The sequence below is a fragment of the Dermacentor variabilis genome, chromosome 6, assembly GCF_050947875.1.
Source record: "Dermacentor variabilis isolate Ectoservices chromosome 6, ASM5094787v1, whole genome shotgun sequence".
Classification (NCBI taxonomy): Eukaryota; Metazoa; Arthropoda; class Arachnida; order Ixodida; family Ixodidae; genus Dermacentor; species Dermacentor variabilis.
The window spans coordinates 21949191-21973522 of record NC_134573.1 but is presented as its reverse complement, the minus strand read 5'-3'; the positions used below and the strand labels follow the sequence as shown (position 1 = coordinate 21973522).

Here is a 24332-nt window from a genome sequence, read left to right as displayed (position 1 = left end):
AATCAGGAACACCTTAGACTTCCGTCAACCAAAGGACCAGGCAGGATTCCGTAAAGGCTACTCAACAATAGACCATATTCACACTATCAATCAGGTGATAGAAAAATGTGCGGAATATAACCAACCTTTATATATAGCTTTCATTGATTACGAGAAAGCGTTTGATTCAGTCGAAACCTCAGCAGTCATGGAGGCATTGCGGAATCAGGGTGTAGACGAGCCATATGTAAAAATACTGAAAGACATCTATAGCGGCTCCACAGCCACCGTAGTCCTCCATAAAGAAAGCAACAAAATCCCAATAAAGAAAGGCGTCAGGCAGGGAGATACGATATCTCCGATGCTATTCACAGCGTGTTTACAGGAGGTATTCAGAGACCTGGATTGGGAAGAATTGGGGATAAGAGTTAATGGAGAATACCTTAGTAACTTGCGATTCGCTGATGATATTGCCTTGCTCAGTAACTCAGGGGACCAACTGCAATGCATGCTCACTGACCTAGAGAGGCAAAGCCGAAGGGTGGGTCTAAAAATTAATCTGCAGAAAACTAAAGTAATGTTTAACAGTCTCGGAAGGGAACAGCAGTTTTCAATAGGTAGTGAGGCATTGGAAGTGGTAAGGGAATACATCCACTTAGGACAGGTAGTGACTGCGGATCCGGATCATGAGACTGAAATAATCAGAAGAATAAGAATGGGATGGGGTGCGTTTGGCAGGCATTCTCAGATCATGAACAGCAGGTTGCCATTATCCCTCAAGAGAAAAGTGTATGATAGCTGTGTCTTACCAGTACTCACCTACGGGGCAGAAACCTGGAGGCTTACGAAAAGGGTTCTACTCAAATTGAGGACAACGCAACGAGCTATGGAAAGAAGAATGATAGGTGTTACGTTAAGGGATAAGAAAAGAGCAGATTGGGTGAGGGAACAAACGCGAGTTAATGATATCTTAGTTGAAATCAAGAAAAAGAAATGGACATGGGCAGGACACGTAATGAGGAGGGAAGATAACCGATGGTCATTAAGAGTTACGGAATGGATTCCAAGGGAAGGAAAGCGTAGCAGAGGGCGGCAGAAAGTTAGGTGGGCGGATGAAATTAAGAAGTTTGCAGGGACAACATGGCCACAATTAGCACATGACCGGGGTAGTTGGAGAAGTATGGGAGAGGCCTTTGCCCTGCAGTGGGCATAACCAGGCTGATGATGATGATGATAATAATGATGATGATGATGATTGTGTGTGCGGGACTGTGCATGTTACTTTGTTCTATGCAAATGGTATGTTGCTATGGGTGGGCAGTGCTGGGTATCGTTTTACTGCGTCCATCATAAGTTAATTTTTTTTAATCAGGTGCTTTTACTTTTATAGGTTACTGTAAGAGATACCTTGAAATGGGAAAAGTGGGTGACCGCAGGGTTTAGCGCTCGCAGACGCATGTTCCGGCTAAGCCAGTTGCGAAGACCAATGGCGACGGCTGTTAACCATGTTTCCTTTTTTCTTTCTCCACGAATAGCGACGGTAAAGTTGAGAATGATCAGGCTGCATAACAGCGACAAAAGAACGTCCATGTCGACGAGGTCGTCGTCCGCGTAACGGAATAGACAGACGGGAAAGTAAAACCCAGTTTCCATTTCTTAACTACGTACAGTCTCAGACAACAAAAACACGTCATCGATGGTGAGAGCCAAACCCTTTCTTCCAGCACAGTAGCCCGAGGCTCTAGCCATTATGCCACGATCACTGATTTTCTTCTAAATATTACACTGCGCCAGAATCGCACGCATACTCTTCTGCTGCGGCTAACTATATTTTAGAGATAATTGGCGCGTGCGTCAAGTGCAGTGTTTCTCGCATTATTCACAAGTGACAGTGAACACATTCAGGAGCTGCGCTAGACTGCCACGCCTTCCCAACCACATTCCCCAGTCGTTTGCTCACACCAGCCAAGGCAACCCTGCCAGCTTTTCTGATTCGCCCAGGACACTCCAAATTTCGACCAAATCTGCCGGTTCTTCGGATACGGTAATTAATGTCCCGAAAAAGCTGCCCCAGCCCCACCCCTCAGACAGTTAGGTCATGCTTGGATGTGACGTTGCTCATGTTCGACTAGCGGAAAGTGCATATAAAATCTTTTTTTTTTTTGCGATAGCAATTATATGGACACTCCAGACGCCTTTCTAACGTCGCCCTAGGCGTCGCCGTGAGGTTCCCTATGAGGAAAAGCTTGTGACGGTCAGCTGGCGAACGTGGTTCAATCTCGCGGGCGCAAGCTAGGATCGCTGCCCAGATGTGTGCCCTCTCCGGGGGCGCGCGAGGCAGCGGGGTGATAGTGCTCCTGTATGTGCTCCTGCAGGGAGCAAAGTTGCGCATAACTTTTCCGGCGCCGCTCGCAGCGCTATTTGCCGAGCGCTATCACGTGGCGCGAAATTGACGTCAAATGTTCAACTGCACCGCTGTAAAGCTGACTTTACGTGCGCGATGCCGACTCGTTTCCGTCAGTGCCATGGACATAGCAATCAATGGACTGTCGAGCGTGCGTTGCATTCACGGACCCCGGTGAAGCGATCCCAAACACATCCTAGTGACACTTGCATTCCAGTATGGCGGGGTGCAAGGCACCAAACTGCACAAACCGCACGGAAGGCAGCAAAGCTTCTTACGCGATGACGTGCGAACGGGCAGACGTGCGCCGGCGACGGGTGTGGCTACTGCGTACGGCCCGAGGCCGGCCGGCTTCGAAAGTGACCAGAATATGCGAGATGCGTTCGCCTTGTTTACACTAAAGCAGCATTTAGCACGGTAACTCCACTTTTAACGGCGAGATGCGAACGCCTGGCATCAGACGTTGTACCCATTTTGAACGATTTTTGGCGTATGTGCGCAGCGCGACACAGACGCGGGACGAAGAATGAACGATATGTCCGTGTCGCGCTGCCCATATACGCCAAGAATGTCAACTTACCAACTCGCCCGATTTTCTGTGCTGCTTGTACGATTGTTCTGACTATGCGGGTCTCAAAGAGCGTGTTCAAAACAGTGTAAATACTAGCAGGTACAATTTGCCCGCTGCACCTTGGTTGACTGATGTGCTAGTGTTCATTCCTGCGTAGTAAGCGAGAACCTCACATGTTCCCGCTTATTAGACAGCTGTGATAGCTTCACCACTTGCCGCCTGCAATATCTTGCTTGTTATATCAACCTCAGTCAATATGAGGAATGTAAAATTCCACCTGTATATTTAACAAGCACCGTGTTTAATAAGAAAAATGTGTTCTCATGTTGCAGTCTGCAATGTGTGAATAATAATTTGCAAGTTTGCTATCTTGATGTGATCAGTGCAATAGAAGTAACCTGTTGTTGCCCTTAATAGCTTGTTGCCTTTCCAGTTGCTTTGAATTCTGCCTCCCAAGGCTCCAAGAACCACCACTCTTGCCCTGCTACCAACAGCCATTGGTCATCCACTCCCTTGTAGGAAATAAATTTCATCTACAAACTCCTGCATTTTGAATCTTTTTACACTTGGAGATTTGCTGCTACGAAGCAGCTGTTTAGTGTGTGGTTTGACTGAATCGTAAAAATAAGCTGTGCCTAAAAACTGCACATGTGAACATTTGAAATGCGTTTAAATCTACGTGTCTGCACCGCATATATTGAAAAGGTACAGCTGCTGTAAACGACGGTCAATGAGGTTACTGATAAATCACGCTCTTCTAACGGTCCTTGACGTAACTGCAGTAACGATATTTCTCTTGGCGACGATATTTAATGGGCTTGTTTCGGCAGCCAAAATGCGCTCACATAACTGCACGCCTTACTTGTGTGAAGTATTCTTTAAACAGCCTTTCAAACATTTCTTCCCTTACGGCCCCAGCGAGATAACTTCATAAGCATTCTGAAAAACATTGCACCGCTTTTTGTTGTGAGGTTCTGTGGGATTGCACGCGAACTTGAAATCAGCAACGGCGACAGCATAACGTGCATCATCTCAGTCGCCTCTTATTCTTGTACAGGCAAATTTCCCGGTTTCATCAGTCCAGCCCACACCGCTTGTTACCCTCACATACCAGCGGCATCATTCCTGAGACCGACGATACGTGGGTTCCTCTGCACCTGCGCATGCCCACCTTCCGGGGACAGTCTACCTGCTTCCGGTGGCCCTTGCCTATATATTGTCGCAGCCTAGTAGAAGACGGGAAAGCCGGCGTAGAGGACGTATGGAAACACTTTATCAGAGGAGTCAACGCGGCGACGTCGTTGTCTCTGTTTTTCCACTCGCGCGCTACTTCAGCGTCGTTCTCATCGCCTGGCACATACCTGCGGCGACCATATAGGATGTGGCATTTGCCCCCCCTTTGAATAAAGAGGCATCGTCCCGATGCACCAACGTCCGAAGGCTGTGCACAGACGGTGCAAAGTTGAGGACATGAGGAAATGTATGGCTTCATACGAAGTACATGCACAACCTAGGGCAGATGCCGCCGGTATTTGGAGCAGTTATGGCTGTCGGGGACAACTTCATAATTAACAACGCTGATGCGGCACAGAACTGTATACGGGCCGAAGTATCTTCGCAGGAGCTTCTCAGACAGCCCCCGCCGACGAATCGGAGTCCAGACCCACACCTGGTCACCGACGTTGTACGTGACGGGTCTGTGTCGAAGATTGTAGTGTCGGGCATCGTATTCCTGTTGTTCTTTGATTCGCAAACGCGCAAGCTGCCTGGCTTCCTCTACGCGTTGCGTAAACTCTTCGGCACCAGTCTCGTCGTCACCGCACTCGTGTGGCAGCATTGCGTCCAACATTGTTGTCACTTCGTGTCCGTAAACGAGGTTGAAAGGCGTCACACGTGCTGTCTCTTGGCGAGCCGTGTTATACGCAAATGTAACATATGGTAATATCTCGTCCCAGTTCTTGTGGTCGACGTCGATGTACATACTCATCATGTCTGCCAGAGTCTTATTCATACGTTCTGTCAGCCCATTGGTTTGGGGATGATAAGCCGTGGTCTTTCGGTGAGTGGTACCACTTAGTCGCAACACGGTATCCAGAAGCGCAGCCGTGAACGCAGATCCTCTGTCTGTTATGACCACTGCGGGAGCGCCATGCCTTAGGACGACGGCTTCGACAAAAAATCGCGCTGCTTCGGCTGCTGTTCCACGTTGGATAGCACCTGTTTCGGCGTATCGCGTAAGATAATCCGTGACGACGATTATCCATCTATTTCCGGCAGTAGACAGTGGAAACGGACCTAAAAGGTCAATGGCAATTTGTTCGAACGCCGCTTGCGGTATCTGAACAGGATGCAGCAGTCCAGCTGGCTTGCCGGGTAGGGCTTTGCGGCGCTGGCAATCCAGGCATGTCTGTGTGTAACGTTCCACGATCGACGCAAGTCTCGGCCAATAGTACTTTAGCCTAATTCTTGCCAATGTCCGAGTGTAGCCCAAGTGACCAGCGGTCAGCCCGTTGTAACAGGCATGTAGGACTTCGTCGCGAAGAGATGCGGGAATGACGAGTAGGTAGCTGCTGCCACTAGGTGAAAAGTTCTTTTTATACAGAACGTCGTGGCGTAAGCAGAATGAAGGCAGCCCTCTGGCGAATAACCTCGGCACGCTGCCTGTTCTTCCCTCTAAGTAATCAAAAAGAGGAACCAGTTCTGCGTCCTCGCGTTGGTGGCGTGAAACGGCGACAGTATCTAGCACGCCTAGAAAAGCCGTGTCATCATCGTCGTGCACTGCAGTCTGAACAGGAGACCGAGAAAGGCAGTCGGCGTCGGTGTGTCGTTTCCCTGATTTGTAGACAACCATGAAGTCGAACTCTTGGAGACGAAGACTCCAGCGCGCTAGCCGACCAGCTGGATCTCTTAAATTAGTCAGCCAGCAAAGTGCATGATGATCACTGACAACGGTGAAACACCGACCATACAAATATGGCCGAAATTTCAGGACGGCCTACACCAGTGCGAGACATTCTTTCTCTGTAGTGGAGTAGTTGGCCTCCGTCCTTGATAGCGTCCTGCTGGCGTAAGCAATCACTCTTTCGGCGCCGTCCTGCCGCTGTACAAGCACTGCGCCAAGGCCGACATTACTAGCGTCGGTATGAAGAATCGTAGGAGCGTCGTCATCAAAGTGTGCGAGCACTGGAGGCGTCTGCAGCCGTTGCCGTAGGTCGTGAAATGCCCGTTGCTGGTATTCACCCCATACGAAGGGGACATCTTCTCTGGTTAGATGCGCTAATGGCCATGCGATGCGTGAAAAGTCCGCAATAAAGCGTCGGTAGTAGGCGCAAAGGCCCAGAAAACGTCGCACGGCCTTTTTATCTGATGGCGTTGGGAAATTAGCAACGGCAGAGACTTTATCAGGGTCAGGCCGGACACCTTCACGACTGACAACGTGACCGAGAAATTGAAGTTCTTCAAAGACAAAATGGCACTTTTCAGGTTTCAAAGTTAGACCAGCTGAGCGTATTGCTTCAAAGACCGCCTTTTAGTCTCCGTAAGTGTTCCTCAAACGTGACGGAGAAAACAATCACGTCGTCGAGGTACACCAGACAGATTTGCCATTTGAGGCCTGAGAGTACCGTGTCCATTAGTCGCTGAAACGTTGCTGGCGCAGAACACAAACCGAAGGGGAGCACCTTAAATTCATAAAGTCCGTCGGGCGTCACAAAAGCGGTCTTCTCACGGTCTCTCATCAACTTCTATCTGCCAGTAGCCGCTTTTAAAGTCCACCGACAAAAAGTAATGTGCGTTTCGTAGCCTGTCCAGTGAATCGTCGATACGCGGCAGCGGATAAACGTCATTCTTTGTGATCTGGTTGAGTTTTCGATAGTCGACGCAGAAGCACAGGCTACCGTCCTTCTTTTTCACAAACACGACAGGCGATGCCCAAGGACTCTTAGATGGCCGAATAACCCCGTCCTCAAGCATCATCTTCACTTGCGTTTGTATCGCCTCGCGCTCTTTCGGTGCCACACGATAAGGATTCTGCCGAATTGGTTTGGCGTCGGCTTCGGTGACAATACGGTGCTTAGTGAGCGGCGTCTGGCTGACTCGTGACGTAGATGAAAAGCAGCTCTTCAACTCATGGATGAGCTCAAGAAGGCTGTTACGTTCGACGGGTGACAAGGTGGGACTGATATCAACCACAGGGGCAGGCATGGCCACGGTGGCCGTCGCGTGCTCCACTGAGAGGCAGTCTTGTATTGAGGTAAATTCGTCAAAGTAAGCAACAGCCGTGCCTCTAACAATGTGTCGACGTTCCCTGGTAAAATTCGCCAGCAGAAGTTCACCACGTCCGTCGTGTACGTTAATTACGGCCCTGTCGACGGAAACCCCTTGACTCAGTACCAGTGCGTCGATGTGTTCAGCGACGCCAGTCCCGGTGTTCAAGTTGTCGCAGATAACAGGTACGAGGGAACAGCTTCGCGGCGGAAGCGTGACGTCGTCGTCGGCGATACGTAAGCGGGGTCGCTGGTGCTCCGCGGGGTCGACGTCGTCTGAGCTCGTAGAAAATGTGACGACGAGGGCACGGACATTAATCACTGCACCGTACTCTCTCAAGAAATCCATACCCAATATAAGTTCCTTGCAGCACTCAAAGAGAATGACGAGGGTGGCGACGCAGGTTTCACCGGCGATTACTATCCTGGCTGTGCATTTTCTGATCGGCGTCATCAACTGGCCGCCGGCAGTTCTGTTGTTGGGCCCGGTCCACGGCGTCTTCACTTTTCGCAACCTGTCGGCCAGCTTTTGACTTGATTATCGAAAAATGCGAACCAATATCGACGAGAGCGGCCACTTGGTGGCCGTCAATGCAAACGACAAGATCGGCTCTGACGGCATCGGTTACAGGGGGTGCGGTTGGAGACGTCGGAGTTTTAGAGTAGTCGGTCGTCGGTGATGGGGGCTCTTGGAAAGCTAGACGGTTTGCAACCTCACCCCTGGAGGTCGCTGCTTTTAGTTTCCCCGGCGCGGGTTAGGGGACCTGCCCCTAGAGGCGTGAGAAAAATCGCGACGCGTCGGTGGGGTATAACGAGCCGGAGAAGGGGAACGCGATCGAGGCGTCACTGAACCTTCCGGCCGAAAGTTTGTAGAATTTTCGTCGCAGGTACGTGCAGCATCAAACACAGGGTAATTGCAGTTGGGAAACCTTGGATACCCGGCCGCGCGGTAGTGGCACGCGCGATAAACATTTCCTGCTTCGCCGCAATGAAAGCACAGCGGCCGGCGGTCAGCGGTGCGCCACAAATGGGTCTTTCGAAGCGGGTAGCCCACAGGGGATTCGCCGTAAGGCCGAGGCGCAGCGATCGGCTGGCGGCGATACGGCGTAGCTGGCGGCGGCTGTAACTGGCGAAAATATGGCATCGTGGGTGGCGGTGCTGGCTGCGTCGTAGTGGTCGACGGTGTCAGCAGCATCGAAGTCGCGGGAAGTGGACGACAGACAGCTTCCGCGTAGGTTAGTCGTCGCGGCACTGCCTGCCGGTCGGGGGACGAAAAGGCCTGTCGAACTTCCTCCCGAACGATATCAGCGACAGAAGCCACCGCTGGTGCCATAGGAGAAATCCCGAGCTGCCGGATCTCCTCTCGCACAATCTCCCGGATGACTTCTCGCAGAGACGTGCCGTAGCTCTCAGGTAGAACTGAAGCATTCACCGGCGAGTTCGCGCAATCATATTGACGGTACCGTTGCTTTAGTGCCCGTTCTATAGCGGTAGCCTCCTTGGTGAATTCGACCACTGTCATCGGTGGGTTCCTCACGAGTCCGGCAAACAGTTCCTCCTTCACTCCGCGCAAGAGATAGCGTAACTTCTTTTCTTCGGCCATCTCAGGGTCTGCTCTGCGGAAAAGGCGGGTCCTATCTTCTGCATACATGGCTACGCTCTCGTTTGGTTTTTGAATACGGGATTCGAGTAGGCGCTGCGCAGTGTCTCTTCTGTCGGTACTAGTGAACGTGTCTAGCCGCTGGGTGCGGAAGGCATCCCATGTGGTCAAACTTCTCTCCCGGTTCACAAACCACGTCCGCGCACTGTCTTGCAGCGCAAAATAGACATTAGACAGCTTTTGCTGGGAGCCCCAGTCATTATAACTGGCGACACGCTCAAATTGGTCCAGCCAATCTTGGACATCTTCAAGAGCGTCGCCATGGAAACTTTCTGGTATCTTAGGATTCTGCAGCGTCACCTGCGATGGAGTTGCAGTAGCCGTGGCGGAAGTAGGTAGACGCGTTCCAGCAGGGTCTTGCAAAGGGTTGAATTCGGGCGTCAGGCCTAGCAGGCGGCGACTGTACCGGTGAACAGGAGTTTCGACGAACGAAGGTGATTCTGTTTTCGAGGTATGGCTCCGCGAAGGGGTGCCGAGCATGAGGCAATCCTACCCCGCACCTCCACCAGTGTCGCAGCCTAGTAGAGGACGGGAAAGCAGGCGTAGAGGACGTATGGAAACACTTTATCACAGCAGTCAACGCGACGTCGTTGTCGTCTGTTTTTTCCACTCGCGCGCTACTTCAGCGTCGTTCTCATCGCCTGGCACATACCCGCGGCGACCATATAGGATGTGGCAATATACAATCCAATATCACCGGACCGTCAAAGTAGCAGCGGCGACAGCATAACGTGCAGCATCTGAGTCGCCTCTTATTCTTGTACAGGTTAGTCCTGAAACTATAGTACTTTTACATTGACATATTATTTTTCTGCTGTCGCTGCTGCTGCTGCTCTGGTCTTTCATCGAACTTTGTACTTCGTTCGTGCGCACCGTTGCCGAATTGATTGTGTTTGTGCCCGCTTTTGCCTGATAGTGCTGAGAATTGGTGGGAAAGATGACGCCAAAGAGATAAAGGATCTGTCTAGGCAGCTTGATGCCTTCAAGCGTGACATGCGAACGGGGTTGAGAGAACTGAAAGACAGTGTAAAATACTGTGCCGATACATGCGATGAAGTGAGTGAATTCAAAAAGGAATTCATAGCCTCAAGGGACGAGATTAAGCATGCTGCTCAATGAAAATAGCACCCTAAGGGAGAAAAACGAAAAACTGGCACAAAAAATCGCAGACCTTGAACAGTATCAAAGACTGAATAATCTCGAAGTCAGGGGGATTCCAAAAACCGAGAAAACAATTGACGTCATGGAAATGGTGGAAAAAGTAGGCGCGGCCCTTAAGGAAATCATCCGGGAAAGTGACATTGACACATGCCACTGGGTCCCGACACCGAAACAGGATGTGAACATTGTTGTCCGCTTCGTCCAACGAAGGAAGCGCGATGAATTGCTCGCCAAGGCGAGAAAGAAGGGGCTGACATGTAAAGAACTAGATCTAGATTCGAAAAACGCGGTGTATGTAAATCAACACCTGGCACAAACAAACAAGAAACTGCTCGCAGCCGGGCGTAAGAAGAAATCCGAGGTAAACTGGCAGTTCGTTTGGACATCAAAAGGACGGGTGTTGGCACGGAAAACTGAAACTTCAAGGGAGATCCGCATAACTTCCCTAAATGACCTAGAAGAAATGGCTTAGAGAGCGAATAGGCTACCAGGAACACATACACTACATCTAAAATTATTTTAGGATGGGATTTGAATCAGTCAACGACACTTATTATGATATCCTTCCTCTCAACACAGAAACCACAGGTTTAAACAGTTTTTCGACTATGCATATAAATGCCAGAAGTATAAGTAACAAAGTAGACGAAATTCAGAATATGATGTCGACAATAGAAAATAAATTTGATGTTATATGTTTCACCGAAACATGGTTATGACAAAACGACCACATACCTATTCTTGATGAATATCGCTCGCAGCACATAACTATAATCAATCAAAGGGGAGGTGGTGTAGCTACGTACATAAAAGAGAGATTACATTTTACCGTAGTGGAGGAATTCTCTGTAATTACTGAACACGTAGAATGCCCTGCTATATATGTAGGAAAGACCATGACATCGGTAATATATAGACCTCCTTCTGGCGAGAAAGGAATATTTTGCAATTTTTTAGACGCGTTGCTATTGCACGCCTGTTCTAGCAATGAACCTGTGATAATCATGGGAAATATAAACATAGACATGAGCTCACATGACACGTGGGCATGGCATCTGAAATCAGTTCTATCTTGCCACGCCTGCACAAACCACATTAAGTTACCAACCAGAGTTACAGAGACTAGTGCCACATTGATTGACATCTGTGTTACAAACTTAAATGAAGATGAAGTACTTGCCGGTGTTCTTACAAGTCATATAAGTGACCATTTACGCTGATTTTTTTACCAATTCCACTAACAATCGTGCTACCCGGACACCTTGTCATCGTCGAATAATAAATAATTTTTCGTTACAACACTCTCGGGAATTAATTGTAGCTATAGGCTGGTAGGCGGTCTACGATGAAAGTGATTTAACGCAGCTTTCAACATTTTTTTTCCAGCATACAAACTTCTTATGAATCGGCTTTCTCGCTACGATATGAACGTAGCAGCAATAAGAAAGTACGAAAACCTTGGATAAACCATCATTTGTATAATAACATAAAAAAGAAAAATGCGATGTACAACCTTTTCATGAAAACACGTGATCAAGAAGAGTTGGTGACATTTAAAAAGTTCAGAAATCACCTACAAAGCAAACTGAAGAAAGCTTTTGCATAATGAATCCTTGCCAACTAGCTCAGCTTTCTGTCGTTCTAAGCTAAACAAGATTGCTATCTACAACTGTTTTCTAGCATACGTAACGAACCGAAACTGATGTGGAACGCAGTGAGTAATATAACAAGTAATAAGTCGAGTATCGCGTCGAAGATACCATTGCTGCACAAAAGTCAAATGACGAGCATGAACGAACATTTCGTTCAGGCTGGTTCATGTACATCGAGGGGAGGCGAAAAAAGAGTGGTTCACGCAATCGACATCTCACTGGTGACCAGCTCCATTTTTCTACAACCCACAGATAGCGTTGAGATGCAAAATCTGATACACAAAATGAAGAGCACAGCCTCGGCCGGACCCGACGGAATTCAACCGGAGCCGATCAAATATGTCTGAAGCGAAATAAGTCTCGTTCTAGCTCATATTGTTAATTTGTCAATATCTTCAGGAATCTTTCCGGATGCGCTAAAAACCGCTCGCATAACACCAATCCATAAAGGTGGTGCGAAAGATCAAGTCTCAAATTACAGACCAATTTCGGTCTTAAATATATTTTCAAAGCTTTTCGAAAGCGTCGTGGTTGACAGGCTGTGGTCTTTCTTGACTAAACACAATGTAATCTCAAAGTACCAATACGGTTTCCAAAAGAATGAGTCAGCAGAGCAAGCCCTTCTAAATATCAAGGATAAAATAATCGAGAACATCCAAAAACAGAAGGTTACACTTGGCCTATTTCTAGATTTGCGGAAGGTTTTCGACTAGATCGATCATAAAATATTATTCCATAAACTAGAAATCTACGGAATACGCGGCGTCGCTAATGATTTAATAAGAAGATACCTAACGAATCGAAGCCAATTTGTTCAGGTCAATTCTATTACCTCTCACATTTTGCCTATAAAACAGGGTGTACCTCAGGGCTCAACAACTTGGCACACTATTGTTCTTAACTAATGTAAATGATATTGTACGAATACCCGACTCACCTGACTTGGCAGTGTATGCCGATGATACCAAAGTGTTTTTTTACATCCAGTGACACTTCTGAACTTTCCGTCAGTGTTGATGCGTATCTAAATCGCTTATCAGTTTGGTTGAGTGCAAATAGTCTTGAATACTGCAAAAACAACATGAATTTTACTCAGGGCTCCAAACAAGAATATATCTAATTAAATTAACATTAATTACAATGGTACAGCAATTAACCATGTCCAAGAACAAAGATTCCCAGGTGCTTGGTTTGACGAGCATTTATCTTGGAGTTCGCACATAAGGATGCTATGCAATGACCTTTCTAAATCTGCCGGTATCATTAACAGGATAATCCAGCTGATTCCGCTTTGGCTCAAACAACAGTTATACAATAATCTCCTTTACTCTAAACTCTGCTATGAGGTCCTGGTTCGGGGTACAACTTCAAAAACAAACTACAACAATTTAATTCTTTTACAGAAAGGAATCCTTCTTATATACTGCAATTGTCATGGCCGTTTTGTAGACCTTGAAACAGCTCCATTATTTCAACCCTACTCCCTTCTTCGAGCAGACAGAATACATTATAAGAAACTTCTAATGGCCATACACAAACAAAAATTATTCACCAAAATAGACAACGATGAAATACCTCGTTATTCACTGCGCCGGAATACCAGACACTTACCGAAAACAAGAACAAATTATGGTAAACAAACATTCATATATCAGTCGACAGAAATAGTAAACAAGGTAGGAGAACTGTTAAACTTTAGTGCTTTAGAAAGCTCCTACAAAAGACAGCTTAATGCATTATTACTCGCCGATGACATTTGCTTTCCCTAATTATTAACATTTTCATTTTATTGCATCTGTGTGTAGACATGTATGACCTAACAAAGAGTGCATACTGATTGAATTTGTGCTAATGTTTATGCGGCTTACTGGTTCTAACGAACAAATAGTGTAATGATTTTTGTTACTGAAATTAGGATCTCTTGTGCGAAATGTATGTACCTTATATATGTATTAATTTGTACTGATTTTATCCGCTGCTGTAACCGTGGGGTCTGGGACCTCTGTCAGGCCTTCGTGCCTTTAGTCCCAGTCTCCCCTCGCTCGGACGATAAATAAAGTACATATGATGATTATGCTTAAAAAAACTTTTGAGTTGTTCCAGCCACGGGGGCAGTCAGGATTTTATTTAGGGGGATCGAGGGGGGTCCTGCCCCTATATTTATTTATTGACGTCACCACCACGTGACAATACCTTACAGGCCCCTTGACAGGGCATTGAGTAAGGGGGGTAATAAAAAGTAACTTGTCAGTGTACAACGTACCGCTCAAATTTGCAGTTTAACATAAAGGAGAGGAATCGATGATAATGTGGTATGACGGCAAATACAAGGTTGGGTGGGAAGAAGTATAACACGAAGAGAGAAAAAAAAAAGAAATATCGGCTGGCATTATACATATGGCAAAACTGGATACAAGAACTGTAATGTATACCGATTACAATGACAACACTAACAAGAAAAGAAACTACAACCTGCATTATATGCAGACTCGTGCGTATATTGACGCGTGTACTTATCTTTATCGGGCTACCATGTTTCGCCGCCTAACAAATGTTATCGCACAGCGCAGGACGCGCCTGCATGTAAAAGAAGTTTCTGGAATGTTATCGATGGTTCCGTCCACTGTCTTTCACCGCAACTTGTGTAATCTGATTGCATGTATGCGCGACGCGAATAGTGTAGAACTTTATGGAAGACACGCGGGTCCGAGCGGTTAATCGGGAACATTCGACGACTGATCTGTAAAAGCCGACGCGCTTGACCCGCTGATCAGATTTTCGACGATCGCCGACCGTGTTCGCCGCTATCGTTGTGCTATAAGTGTAGCCTATTTTTGTGGGCACAGGTTCGCCCAATAAAAGTTAGTTTTGTCTTTCACAGTATTGCTACTGTGTTCTTAGCGTCACCACCACGCGACAATATATATATATATATATATATATATATATATATATATATATATATATATATATATATATATATATATATATATATATATATATATATATATATATATATATGTAGACGCCTTTGGCGGACGCCGTAGGGACGCGTTGTCGGCGCTAAGGTGTCTTGAAAGCGGTCTGCGACGTGGGTAAAGTGCGCGCACGCGTGGGCCTCATCTTGAAAGCGATCTGCGATTTTTGGAGAGTGCACGTAGTGGCAGTAGCTTCGTATGCTCTGTACTTTCAACGTTTTATTCGCGTTGAAAGTACGCAGGCTAATCGGCTCGCGGTGCTGCCGCGATGCCTAGCGTTTTCACAGACACTTTCCTCTGTCATCGAGCGAGATGTGCTCATGTTTACCTATACGCGCGTTACACCGCGCTGGTTAATTTAGTTAAAACACATTGACGGGCAAGTTGGTTTGAATGCATTATAGAATGTGTAAGCGCGACTAAAAAGGATGTAGAAAGAAACAGACACAGAGAGACAGCGCTGTCTCTGTGTGTCTGTTTCTTTCCCCGTCCTCGTTGAGTCACGCTTACGCATTTCATCATTGTTAATTTAGTCAGTAAGCGAATCTTTATAAGTTTATAGGGTCGATAAAACTACTATCCTTACTTCGTACAGCTTTCTACTAATTTGCTATCGCAATCGCTGCTTCGCCTTTCGGGCGGAAGTGCGAATATTTTCAATGCACTTTCAAAGGAGTCCCACCGAAGTGGTTTTCTTGTGTCTACCTGACGTGTTTGCTTGCGTTGTTTGGACCGGCGACGCGGCGCTCGGCAGCAGCAAGTTGCAGCAGCGAAACAGTGCGGCTCGCCTCGTCGAGCAGCAGCCAACAAATGTGACGCAACCCGTTAGCGTTCGTACAACTACGAGCAGAGAGTTGCGCTCTTCGCCGCGCACAACCACGAGAACACAACAAAATAGACTGTGCGGAAACAGGGGTTCGTAAACTTGTATTCAAAAGGCTCGTAAATACAAACAGAAAAGCATACTCTCCGGGGCTTTGGCAGTTCATCCGCTTGTGTCCCTCACTGTTGCAGTTGGAATAGTACAGAGTGAAGACAAAACATTTTAAAGCATGGTGCAGTGGCAAAACTGTTGTAACAGACGGTAAAACCTTAGCTAAAACGGCAAACTAAAACGCAATACCATTGCTACGTTCACAAGACTCCTCCTAAGACCATATCTTGGCGTGATAACCGTTACAGGTAGATGACAGCCCTGCAGTGACCATTCACGCACCACACGCGATTTAGTCAATTGGGTTAACACAGTGTTACACCGAAGGCGCCTTCCCAGAAGGAGCTTCCATGTGAGATTCTGATACCATGAACATTTATATACGAGCAAACTATCCCTGCGCAAGCAACGGAGCACAAGTGTGCGTGATAAGCGTGAGTATTACGTAAGAGCATTTCTTTCTTCGCAAGTGGCGCAAATGAGAAGAAAATGCTGAAATGGAATAAATAAATTAAAGAGAAAAAACGGACATAAGAGAAAAAACCGATAAGAAACCAAACTAGCTGTTGTTCCCTCAGCTTCAAATTTAACATAACGAATACTTTCTAAAGCTCCCATTAAAGCGTTTATGCCTGTTTGGTTGCAATGTCTTGAACTTATGGATAAGGTATGATTCTCTGTATTTTCTTTCTCGTTCACAACCAAAAACTCTCTGTAAGATGTAGAGTTTAAATTCCTCAAACTTATGACCTGGTTAGTTGAAATGCTCGGCGACGGCTTTGGGATGCTTTTTACCTGTGTCCGCGCGATGTCCGTTTAATCTGACGTTCATTGATTGTACCGTTTCACCGATATATTGTTTCTCAGAGAAGGAACAGTCAAGCATATAAATCACATCCGAACTTGTCCAAGTGAAGCTAGATTTCGTGTGTATAACTATTTGCGGTGCTTTTAATTTTAATGTCACTTTGAAGGTACCTGCATGTTTTGAACCTGGAGCGACAACATGCTTTTATTACGAGGAAATGATGTTGGCTGACTTTTGCACGCACTAACATATCTTTAATGTTCCTGTTGCGGCCATAGGTGACCCTTGGTACATCCGGGAACGGTGGTTACTTGATAATATTCGGTGATACTTTCGTAGCATGTTGTTTGTTTGTTTGGGAGTGCATCAGAATATTTTGTTATAAAGTCTGGCGGTCTGTCAGATTCTGGTGTGACAGTCGGAATTAGCGACGAAACAGTCTACACCAGAATCTACACCTACACCAGGACTAGTGAAGTTGCTTCTTCACGGCCTCAGCCGCAAGGCGGATGGCTTGCAGCTGGACGTTGCGGTATTCACTCCGCAGCCAGACGTCCCAGGCTTCTCTACTATCTATATTTTGGTTTATCCCTGGGGAACTGGCACATTCCCATATTATTTGATCTAGCCTACCCCTCTCGCCGCAATCTTTACATTTGGCGTCATTTTCTTCCCTTGTCTACGTAAGATAGGCCAAAAATGGGCAGATGTATTTACCGGCTTGCAATATGGGGGCCTCGTTGTAGGAGACACACTGAACCGGAGGTGGGAGGCCTCTGCTTTCGAGTTTGTAATGTTCAGTGATTTCATGATATGCGATTGCACTATCTTTCATTCCCCCGCCTTCGGGCTGTTCCGCAGCCACCCGGTGGCAGAGAGCTCGGGCCAGCTCCTGTGCAGCCTCACTGCTTGGACCTTCCTTCTCTGAGAAACAATATATCGGCGAAACGGTACAATCAATGAACGTCAGATTAAAGGGACATCGCGAGGACACAGCTAAAAAGCATCCCAAAGCCGTCACCTAGCATTTCAACTAAACAGGTCTTAAGTTTCATGAATTTAAACTCTAGATATTATAGCAATATTTCCATTCTGAAAGAGAAAGAAAATACAGTGATTCATACCTTATCCATAAGTTCAAGACATTGCAACCAACAGGCATAAACGTTTCAAAGGGAGCTTTAGAATGTATTCGCTATGCTAAATTGCAAGCTATAGAGAACAACACTTAGTTTGGTTTCTAAGCGTTCTTTCTTCCTTCCTTTTTTCTTTATGTTTATTTATTTATTGCATTTCAGTATTTTGTTTTCGCGAGCACCGGTTTCTGCTGCGCCTTCTATTACCTCTTTCAGAGACGCGATAGCCCACGACCACTAGCGAAACAGGTAATAGAGGGCTGTTGTACACGCCGTTGACACACCGGCTGACAGACGGGCGTTGGCACGTGATTGACAAACGGCCGCGTCCGTGGCCTTGTACACAGCACTCCTCTATTCTCAATTGTACACCCTCGCCGCTAACACACCTTCGCTTGTTGCCGTACCCACCCGCTTTACGCCCTCTCCCCTTTAAGAGAACCCTGCCTAGGCGAGGAAAGCATATGTCGCCTTGAAGACAAGTCCACCTGTCGAAACGTTGGCTCCTGCTTTCGCCTTGTTCTCGTTTCGCCCATCGTTTTGCACAGGCTACAGTCATTCTAGTCGCTTCTCACCATTAGACAGCATCTACATGACGTGCGGTCGCCGCTTGCGCGGTATTGTTAAGGATCTCAGGGGCTGTGCACTTGCTGACTGCTCGCGGCGACCAGCAGCTTACACGCATGAGTTCATAACGCGCCACCAGGCAGTACAAATGTATTCCTTCTTCGCCGAATTAAATCTCGTTCCTCGCAATAAAAATTTACCTAGTGTGGTTTTTCGGCGCAAGAGAACTACCTAGAAATCATGGGACATATTTTGACGTGCCACAATTTCACACAGGTGATGTCGAAATACGCCACAATACTACGGCGATGCGTGTGAAGGCGACTGATACTCTACGAAACCCTTTCTTAACGGAGGAGGCTAAGAAGATGTTGTTATTCGCGTAGGAAATGGGGAAGCGCCAGCAGACTTCAATTGGCGATACTTCCCTAGGGAGGCCGGACTACGTTTGCTTGCATAAGTACTAAAAACACATACATTTATTTTTTCTCTACCAAGGACGCAGAACGAAGCTGGAAGCCAAAAAAAAAATGTCTCAAGGTGCAACAATAACGTATTTCACGAACACGCTGCCTGATGCTTAGATAATTTTGTAATACACAATTCATGTTTGGAAAACACGGGGAAGGCGGAAGATGGAAATTCAAGTTCATGAGCAAAACGAGAACAAGGTGAAAACAGGAGCCAACATTTCGACAAGTGGACTTGTCTTCTTCAAGGCACGATAGCGCACAGAGGGAGCAGGTCATTTACGTGGGAAAACCCAAGCAATGAGTTCTTTCAAAGCCTGAGCTGTGGTGCCCCTTTCTGGGCTGAGAGGGCAAGCATGCTGGGGCAAAGCATTCATGGAATCACTGGGCCATGTGTCGCCACAAAATGTATGCTAACAGAAGACGCACGTGTTAACGATATACACAACAATTACTCTCATTTGCGGAGCTTAGTACTTTCATAAACGCTATGCTCCTTCCCAATGTGAAGGTTTGCGGATCCCCAAACGATTTGAGGACTAAACCAATAAAGCTGCCACCGCGATCTCCGCTTGGGCCACAAAAAGTAGCGCCATACATATATGAACAGGACTGAACTCAGAGTCATAGCGCCTCCTCATTCCTACGCCATAACACCTTGCCGCGAGAAACAAAAAAGGATTCGTTGTGGGTTGGATCTTCGCAATGGTGACGCTTGCAAACAAACAGCAGCTAATTGCCGAAGCCTCGAAAATAACAGTTTTCTTTCAAATGCTGTCGCGCTCTTTGCGCACAGTCCTCATGTGACTTTATCTTGCGCCAGATTCGCCTCCATGGGTGAAAAGTTTGGCACACGAAGGTAGATCTTCTCCAACTGAGAGCCTACCGTTGTGTGAGGAGGAAACTGTATCTTGTCATTAAAATGTGTTTACGGTTCTAAATGCGTGGTTTTATTTTGTAAAAAAGGAAGTCACATTAGGCTAGTGCATATCGCGCTTTTGTACGCCAAATTCATCCACTTCATAAAATATTACGGAAGCTACCGTGACAGGTTCGCAGCGATTATCTATACTTTCGCACCTAGTCGCATAAAGCTAAGTTAGCTGCAGGGTGAGCGACACATCTTTTATATATATATATATATATATATATATATATATATATATATATATATATATATATATGCATGCGCAACCGAACAATAACGGTCGCTCTTGTATATTACCACGCCATAAGTGCACTCTTACAACTAGACGTCGTTAAACACTCATTTGCAGCCTGCAGGTTCATTCAGTACGTTGCCGTTGAGCATTTCTTTGGTCTACCGCGCCTATGTAATATCTCAATGACGCAATAATACACTCGCTACGCGTATACAAGCAATAACAACTATACCATAAATGCCATAAAAAGGTGCTTTGGGACGTCCTGCGGCATGGCTTTCCTGCACCACCAGCATCAGACATGACTTGCAGACGACAAATACACGCGAGCTAAAAGATTGATTTCGTGTTGTAACTTAGCTTTCCCACAGCTTAAAGCCCACAATGTTCATTGCACTACAATAGAAACTGACACCTTTCTTCAGGATAGTCAGTGAGACATTTCAAGTACTTAGGGCAAGGTAGCGAGTTGGCAAGTGTGTGGCTTGTCAGTGCAAAAATCAGACAGGGACGGAAGGGATACATTACGACACGACCGCTCATCACAAACACAACGTTTAGTTTGAACGCAAGTTTAAAGCAAACAACAAATAACACTGTCAGACGCACTTGCTTTGCACAGATGTTATTTCAAAGAATATTTCTCTCCTGTCCAAGTTCGTTGACCACGCTTATTTTCAGAAAAATTTTCCAGAAATATTTAATAGCGTTCTTTTATGCCCTTGTAAGCGACGTAAGCCCCCCTTTTGCAAGAACTTGTGCGCAGTATAAGTGTGCGTTTCGGGCTATTGTTGTTAATATTAAGCGATTTTTTCTTCAATAGAAGCATTCATATTTTAGTGAGCTCTCGACTCGTGTGTTCTTCCTTCCGTCCCTGTGTAATTTTGAGCCGAAAAGTGAAAACTACGCACAGCTCACACAGGCGAAGACGGTGTAAGTATCCTTACTATCGGAATGGTGGCGCAGCAAAAGATCAGGCACAACCGAACCAACATGGACAGGGACACAGCCTAGATATGTAGGTTCTGTATTGCCTGCTCTTTAGCTGCTCTACAATTCCTGATTAAAAAAAAGAAAACTTGCATCAATAGGTCCAACAAGTACGTGTTTCACAAAATAAGGCGTGGGACCGGACGGAACGCCCTGAAACCTGCCTCGTTATTACTGTGTGTTTCTTGACTCGATCTGTACCTACTTGGAGAGTGACACAGAGTTATATGCGAAGCCGAATTCACGCAGAGAGAAGCGCGATGGCGACATGCGAAACTGCGCTGAATATCGGATCTTTCTTTCGACGTGGAAAATTATATAACATTGCTAGAGTAACAGGACCTTTGTAAGTGTACAACCACCAAGCAATCGTGGGTACGACGTGCACTTTTTAAACAATTTAGCAAGACTTCAATGACATAGCAAACGGCGGGTTTAGAAACTTTCGTTCACAATTCAAGCGTACGTGTTTTCGGAATAGCTAAGCGTTTTGCAACAACAACAAGTCATTTCATTGCGCACATGTCAGCACTAAATTCATTGCGACACTTGATTCATGACGCTTTATGTGCATTATATCCCTAGTAACAGACACCATAGGAAATTCATTTTTTTATGTTCGGATCATTTTTAATGTTACTAAAGTTAGATAAACAAGACGCACAATTATTCTATTTCCATTCGTATAAGCACCCCAGGAAGTAAATAGACAAAGGGGTTGGAAAACGCATTAGCTGAATTTAGGCGAACAGGTGCACTCGCAGTGATTCTACGCTAGTTTCGTATCTGCATCGACGACCCACGCAAACGCTACTGCCAGTTGCACCCTACTACTCTCAGTATGAAACTGAGAGTGGCGGGGTTTTTTTATCGCGGCTAAATGACATATCTCTGCTTCTTGGTCACTACCACTGGCAGCTAACATTCATTAGTTTGTCCTTTGAAACCCCTCTAGAACAGCTACATGCTTTCCTGCAGCTTGCACCTTTGTGCGTAAAAATAACACAGGTGCACGATCTGATCAGTTAATTGCCGCTATCTGGACAAGGAATTGCCCGTGCGAAACAACGGGGACAGGAAGGCAAAGTCTATGAAGACAAAGCGCCAACCGGTCGCTTCCTGAACAAGCGGTTCAGTCGGCAATATAAAAAGGATTCAGAAGCTCCCTGTAGTTACTTCGGCGTTCATTGACACGACAGTAGCTCTCTTCCTATTTTATAAGATCCCGGAATAATTTTTTAAACACTGTAAACAGCTGTGGAGAAAGACAATGAATAATCAGTTAATTATTGACCTACAGGGCAAACGCAAAAGCGTCCACTTTACTGAAAAACAACGCGCTTTTATGGATGCATCTTGACCACTGTTTTAGTGCACGAAAGACGGAAGGAGGCACTTAGCACGCAAGAATACCGTTGATGTAACGCTTATTCTTGTGCATCTTGTTTGTTGCTTCGTATATACTCGTGTACACAAATAAGAAATAAAATGATTGAAAAATTGCTGACGACGTGGTGTCGCTCATTATTTGCCTGGTGTATAAAGCGCTGTTCCGTATGCAGAAAAGTAAGTTAATAATGGTAGAAGTATGACTCCTGTGAACACTAGTTGTACGTTCAGAGAAACAATAATCAAACACGCGTATATTAGGCGGAGGCGGAGCTCAAGAAGTTTCGAACACACACAATGCAGCACCTGGGCGTTTCGCTGTCTTGAAGATACTGTTGCTCATGTGCAGGCCTTCGAAAGCCTTTCGAACGCTAAGGTCCACGATCCCCGGATCACATCACCTTTACGCCCCCTCGACAGTCCTGGAGAGCATTCCACGAGAAGGTACGAAGCAACACCGCAGAAAGCAGCCCAAGACGAGAATACGCGGAGGCAGCTCGAACGCCATCCACCCCTGTTGTCACTTATGCAACACATTCCAGCACCACACACGCTCCAACAGTCCGCTGATCAACGGCAGTAGAAAAAAGTTTTGCCACAGACCGATCATCAGCTGAAACATGGCAATCGCTGGACACACCGGGTTGTCACCGGGCCAAGGAGTGTTGAGTTCAAAGGTAATGCCAAATGACCAGTGGGCCTCTTCCGACGGTAGAAGGGCTAAAATGTTGCCTTTGAAAAATCAAGTGAGCAGGAGAAGTCACGAGGCAAAAAAAAAAAGCAGCACCACATTCAAGAAAAACGTCATATGCCGTTTATGAGCAGAACGGCCATAACCATTTGGTTGCTTCGTCCTATCATTTTGTGTTGCCGGATCCGCGTGGCAATTTCGCTTTGCCCCGCAACGACTCGACTGCCGAGCAGTTTCTCCGCTTCAGAAGCGGTCTCGGTCAGCGATCGAAAGCCGGGTCAATTCCCGGGGGTCCTGGACGTCCTTGCGTACGTAGGCCGGGTTCTCAAAAGTAGAAAACTTGCGGCCGAAGTTCATGCGTACAGGATAGCGCCGCCGGTACGCCACGAGCACAATTAGCAGCAGTAGAGCGATTGCAAGAGGGGCAGTGACGGCGATGATGACAGCTACCATGGTTACCGTGAGACCATCCTCCATGCCATCGCTACCACCTCGATCCGGGATGTCAAGGTCGTCATCGACGCCGGAGGTTGCGACGTCACCGGGCTCGGTGCCGTGCGGAAGGAGCTCTTCTCCAACCAATACGGCGGCGTTGTCAGAGGGACGCCATGGATCCATGTGTGCCGAAGGCTTGCGTGGAGGCCCCTTCGCCAGTACTGCAGCCCGGTTGATGTCCTGCTCGTATGGCTTCCAGCGATCCTGCAACAGAGACAAGGAATCACAGCGCTCATCAAGTTGCAGAATAATCTGCTCTAGCCTAGTTGGCCCTGCCTGAAGCCGTCAAATGTAGCTGTTCCAGGTTTTTCGAATGCTAAAATGACGCTGACGCGTCCCGTTATATATATATAGTAAAGTGCGCAAACATGAAACAGCGCGCGAGCGCATCTGGTCTTACATCAGTGATAAAGAGAACACTGAAACTCAGTATATTAGGCAGACAAGTCGTACCAGGCGTATTACTTTACTGCTAAGCGAAACAATGGTTGCATGCCCTAGCTATTTTAAGAAGGAGGAACGTGCTCCTCTGCTGCAGTTGCACACGTCAGCCGTAAAGGCTCATTCGTACTATGCATAAAAATCAAATTTTTAGAATAACTTTTTGTACGTTTCAGCTCCTATATCCATGCTCACTTGTGTGCAGCAGGTGTCGTACAATAAAGTACTGAAGATGGCCAAGCCGCCCTACGACGTCATAGAATCTCGGGGATGCTGTAGTACGCTAACGTGTTTATATATATATATATATATATATATGTATATATATATATTACGCTACAAGGATAAAAAGTCGGGCGAGTTGGCACGGAAACATATTCTTGGTTTGTAGCGCGAAGTGACAAACATAGACTACAAGAACACAGGACGAGCGCTATCAACTACATATTCTAATATTTAAGTCATCGCAAATACCGCATCATATGAACACGACAAGGTCTAAAGACTGTCAGTTAAAGACATCAAGAAGTAGGGAAGTCATAAAAACCAAACAACAAAAGGCACTACTTGAGATTGAC

At 46.5% G+C, this 24332-nt stretch overlaps 1 protein-coding gene across 1 annotated transcript in view; it reads right to left on the bottom strand.

The window, feature by feature from the left end:
- Positions 1 to 15580: 15580 nt before the first annotated feature.
- LOC142584684 (seizure 6-like protein 2) overlaps positions 15581 to 24332 on the bottom strand; it is a 207318-nt gene continuing 198566 nt past the window's right edge. Inside the window, exon 7 of the mRNA XM_075694871.1 lies at positions 15581 to 23517. Coding sequence (XP_075550986.1) covers positions 23062 to 23517 — 456 coding nt within the window. The 3' untranslated portion in view covers positions 15581 to 23061. The remainder of the gene's footprint in view (positions 23518 to 24332) is intronic.